Source organism: Pundamilia nyererei, unplaced genomic scaffold (genome assembly GCF_000239375.1).
Source record: "Pundamilia nyererei isolate P.nyererei 1_Seehausen unplaced genomic scaffold, PunNye1.0 scaffold00225, whole genome shotgun sequence".
Lineage (NCBI taxonomy): Eukaryota > Metazoa > Chordata > Actinopteri > Cichliformes > Cichlidae > Pundamilia > Pundamilia nyererei.
Window position 1 is genome coordinate 433048 of NW_005187626.1, and position 5063 is coordinate 438110.

The following is a 5063-nucleotide window of genomic DNA, read 5'->3' on the forward strand; positions in this document are numbered from 1 at the left end:
ATAGGTTACAGAATACATTTTGGGGCATGTATTCTGTATTCTGTAATGGAATACATTTTAAAAGTAACCTTCCCAACACTGACTAATTGTTATTTACTAGCTAATCTTAAATGACTGTTCAGCACAGAAATGAAGCCCAACAATCATGTTTACAGTCCCGTGGTCTCAGCCTCAGATACTCAGCTAATCACAGTGATGTCATGATAAAAATGAACAAAACATTTTTCTCCTTCATTTCTGTCACACAAAGCTGTATGTAACGTGTCTCGCAGTTAGTATCATGGTTGCTAGGCAACCTGAAAAGCGCGACGAAGGCCAGACCGTCCCATTTCACAAGCCTCTCACTTCCGCACTTCTCATACTTATAGTACGCACCGTACGTAGCACGCGTAGTGCGCGTACTTCAAGCATGCGGTCTCTTAATCGGGACACAGCCCCAGTCTCCCCAGTCTGTCATGTAGTTCTTGTCTGCGTGTTTCATGTTGTCAAGCTTTTGTTATCATATCTACATCACTCCATGTTTCCTGTTTTATTTTGAAAGTCTTGCGTTTCCATGTTCAGTGTGTTTAGGTGCATTTTTGTCAGCGGTGTCTCCCCAGGTGTCTCTCTGTGCCTCATTACCCTTCTGTGTCTTTACGTCTTCTGTCTTCCACTGTTCAGTGTCGGGTTGTCTGTTTGTCTCTTATCACAGCTCTCCAGCTTTCAGGTTGTTTTCATGCTTCTGCTCAGGTGCATGTTCATGCTCACCGGGGGTTCACATCATTGTTCCACATGCACCTTTTCAGATTCATGTTAATGTTCATGCTTTCTCGTCATAGTTGATCTTAGTTTATTCCCAGTTTAGGTTTTAGTTGAGCTTTTTTCCCCAGCTCGCTTTGCCTAGTTTTATATTCAGGTATTTTCAGCCAAATAAAGAGCTCGGCTTCGGTTATACTGAGTTTACGCTGCCGTGTCTGTTTTTGGGATCGCTCCGCAAACACACCAGCTACAAAGCAGTGACACACAGCTACGCTAATGTACACTGACTGACAGACAAACAGAATATGAACATTACACCAATATTACCTGTTGCCTCCAAAACTTTGTCAGACTGCAATGACTTCCTGTTTATGTCTTCCTGTGACTCACCTTCTGGTCTGGACCTGCTGGCAGACAAACTGAGCAGCAGGTCATTCCTGCTGATCCACTCTAAAACCTTCCTGGTCACCTTCACAGCTCCAGGAAGTCTGTAGGTCTGCACCATCAGGTCCACAGTGTCCCACCTGTTTGTCATCTCTAGTCTGCTTTTCTTGATGGTTGGGAGGCCTTGAACGATGTCGGCCTGCTGTAGGAACCACTTGAATTTTTTGAACTCCCCATCTCCCAAATCATCTAAGGTGTTTAAGAGATCCTCTGGTGTCATCACAGCTCCCTGAAGTATAGAATAGAATATTTTCTGCTGAAAAGTAGAGATCAAAGAGGTACAACACAAATGTTACAGCAAAGGGAAGCCAGGACGTCAGATGGAGGACAGTTATCATCATCCCCACCCTCCTAGATTGGGCACCAAGCCCCAAGAGCAACTGGTGCATTGAAGGCATTGAACGTGAGAGCAGCTGACCTGAGAGACTGCCAAGACTATGTGAAGTACCCTCTGGTATACTAAAAGATTACATCATCACAGACAATCCCTACTGTGACCATCACCAAAACCAACCAGCTGATCTACATCATAGCAGCAGTGGTCACTAAGATGCTTGGCTAAAAAATGTGCAATTATTTTGGTCCCAGTCTGTTTCAATGTTTCCTACACATACACCATGTATATAGTCCCACTCACATATGTATACATATACATTGTTTTTTATTTTATTCTATTTATTCTATTTATTCTATTTATTCTATTTATTTATTTATTTATTTATTTATTTATTTATTTATTTATTTATTTTCCGCCTTTGTTGTATATTGGTTTCTCTTCTTACTTTAGCCCCTTTGTGGTCCAGCTACCCAATTTCGCTGTGCAAGAAACTGCACAATGAGAATAAAAAGCTCTAAGTCTCTAAGTCTAAGTCTAAAAGATGAACAGCCACAAGGAGCAGTACCCTCCGTAGAGAAGGAGACTAGAAGTCAAGATGAAGGCAGCATGGAGGGACGTTAGCCAACTATCTGAGCTTCAGAAAGGTGTGATGAAGAAAGACGTGCCTAAGAAGCAGTGTTGGGGAGTAACAGAGTACATGTACTGACGTTACGTATTTAAAATACAGAATATGAGTAACTGTATTCCGTTACAGTTACCGTTTAAAATGTGGTATTCAGAATACAGTTACTTTGTTGAAATAAAGGGATTACACGGCGGTATTTTCCTGTTTCATATGTTCGGCTACGCCCTCTCTATTTTTGGTAATTCCACGCCGGTGGAAACCCAAACAAAACACACATTAAGAGGCTCTAATGCAGAGGTAGGCAACTCCAGGCCTCGAGGGCCGGTGTTCTGCAGGTTTTAGATCTCACCCTGGGTCAACACACCAGAATCAAATGATTAGTTCATTCCCAGGCCTCAGGAGAACTATAAGACAAGTTGAGGAGGTCATTTAGCCATTTGGATCAGCTGTGTTGGATCAAGGACACATCTAAAACCTGCAGGACACCGGCCCTCGAGGCCTGGAGTTGCCCACCCCTGCTCTAATGCCTGTGTCTCAATCTCACGGCCCATGTCACCTCTACTTGTAGCCCGCATAATGGCATGAAGAAATTTGTTTTTAATTATTATTCAAAAAATTATTTAATATGAAGGCAATAGGCAGTGTTACAGGCATTGCCCTAAAGAATGTAGTCTGATGGGCAGTGTAGCCCAGCTGTAAGTAAGCTGTTAAGACTCGACTGTACACTGTGTTCCTGTTTTCCTCTGAAACAATAAGTTCTGTTGCAGCAGCCTTTCAACGCCTCTCTCTGTCTCTGCTAGCAAAGTAACCCAGACAACAAAGTAAAGCTAGTTTTCAGCTACGAGCCGACACGAACCCGACGTATCAGCCAGAGGTCCCTTACTACGGTTCGGAGCTGCGGACCTGTTTTATATACGCGCTGAATAGTTTTCTACACGAGAAAAAGTGCAGCCTTACCTAATGTCCACCTACTGTTACTCATTTATATTAAGATTTTAACATCTAGTTGGTGTTGGTGTGGCGAGTAGCCTTCAGTAATAAATCACAGGAATAGGACATTCATGTAGCTGTAAAAAGCATGATAATATAATAAGTAATCCAATTTTTCAGAATATGTTACTCTCATTGAGTAACGTAACAAAATACGTTACAAAACGCTACATTTTGGGGCATGTAATCTGTAATCTGTAGTGGAATACATTTTAAAAGTAACCTTCCCAACACTGCTAAGAAGTATGTGGCAGGGAGGTGGTCTCTGGCCTGCTGCAGTGGATGGGTGGTGCAGTGAGCTCTCGGGCACATAGGGGACAGGTGTGTGTGCTGAGACTAATGACTCTCTCACTATATATAGTGACGGCAGAGACTGATGGAAAAGTGTGTGCAGCGGAGGAAGCTGCGAGAGGAGCTGACTCCTGGCTCGAGTTGTGCCTTAACCTGAATGAACTGGAGAACAAAAATAAAGAAACCCAAAACACGTCAGTACACTGTGTGGGTCCGATCATTGCTACAAAGTACAACAAGCTGCCCATACCTCAAGCCTTAGAAACTGCCAAGCAAAGACTCACAGTCTTGCCCAACAGCTTGAAGAGGTATGCAAGAGAGACAGAAGCTAGGAGGAAAAAACAACTGAACCATCCAAGGTGTACGCTCAGTGGTAAGGCAGCAATATGAGAAGAGTACCACCAAGGCTGTAGCCATACTGGAAGAGCATACAGAAGAAGCATGCAACACATGACAACAATGTTCAGTGGCTAGGGAATCTAAGACCACAGCAGCCTCCCAGGATCCAGTCACCAGCTCTTCTTTCTAGGATGTCTCGCACTGTGATGGACAGCACCTTTTAAAATCCTTGGTCTGTCACTGAGTTTCAGTTCCTGCTTTAATTTTTCTTGTGTTTAGTTCCCTCAGCATTCACCTGTCTCACCTTTCAGAGTTCTGTCTCTGAATTCAGGTTTAAGTTCATTTGAATGGAAAACTGCATGTGCTGCTGTATCCTGAGAGCTGGTTTCCACCTGTGTTTTACTTCATTCCTCACCTGTATCCACTCCTCTGAGCAGTTATCTGTGTATAAATGCTCTGGTCCATAAATCAACTCACATTCTGCATACATACGTTCAGCATAATCTAACAGTTTAGTGAAAACCTGATATGATGACAGCGCTAACTCACAGAAAGAGCTGAGACAGCAGAGCACAAAAAGGTCTACAGCAGATGTTCGACTCTCTTCTGTCTGCTGGTTAGGAAGAACAGCAAAGGTGAAAACTTTGAGGTGAAATGTGAACCAGCTAAGATGATAGCAGACAAACACACCTTTGTAAGCAGCAGCAGCTCCCTCCCCAAAGCCTTCGCTGATCCTGCTGCAGACAGAGAGATTTCAATCTGTCCACTCTTCAGGAAAGAGCTGAAAAAAGAGGAAATATCATCACATCTTTTTCACAACCAAACAGGAAGTGCATCATTTCCTTGTGTGAACACAGCTGATTCATGAAATGTAGCACATGCTGTCTGAGCAGCTTCACACAAAAAATAGGTGAACTGACCCTTTAAACCTCAGCCACACAAGCTGAGGGTTAACCAGCTGTAGTTAAAAGATGGACGCAGCCTGTCCCTGCTGTCACTTGATGCGAGGTACCTTGGAGAGGCTGCGGACCACACAGAGTGGACAGTGAGGCTCCTGGATAACACAGACCCTGTGTTATTCTCTGACATGCAGCCTTCTGCGTTAGCATAAGTGTATCTGTGACTGAGCCGCGTCGTGAACAGGTGAAGGTGGGGGCGAACATAGAAGATACTGAGATGAAGTGAAAAACCTGTGGTTTGGCTCAAAAAGTTTCCAGCAGCTTCACAAGAAACAGGAAATTATAAAAACATTAACATCCTTTCACAGTGCCGCACAAAATGCTGTTTTACTGCTCGGTC

General features: G+C 43.5%; 1 protein-coding gene across 1 annotated transcript in view; it reads right to left on the minus strand.

Moving 5' to 3' along the window:
* The window catches only part of LOC102215211 (NACHT, LRR and PYD domains-containing protein 12-like), a 30746-nt gene extending 26230 nt beyond the window's left edge, over nucleotides 1-4516 (minus strand). The window contains exons 1-2 of the mRNA XM_005748640.1: nucleotides 4455-4516; nucleotides 1129-1411 (exon numbers count right to left, since the gene is read on the minus strand). Coding sequence (XP_005748697.1) covers nucleotides 1129-1402 — 274 coding nt within the window. The 5' untranslated portion in view covers nucleotides 1403-1411; nucleotides 4455-4516. The remainder of the gene's footprint in view (nucleotides 1-1128; nucleotides 1412-4454) is intronic.
* Nucleotides 4517-5063: the final 547 nt, after the last annotated feature.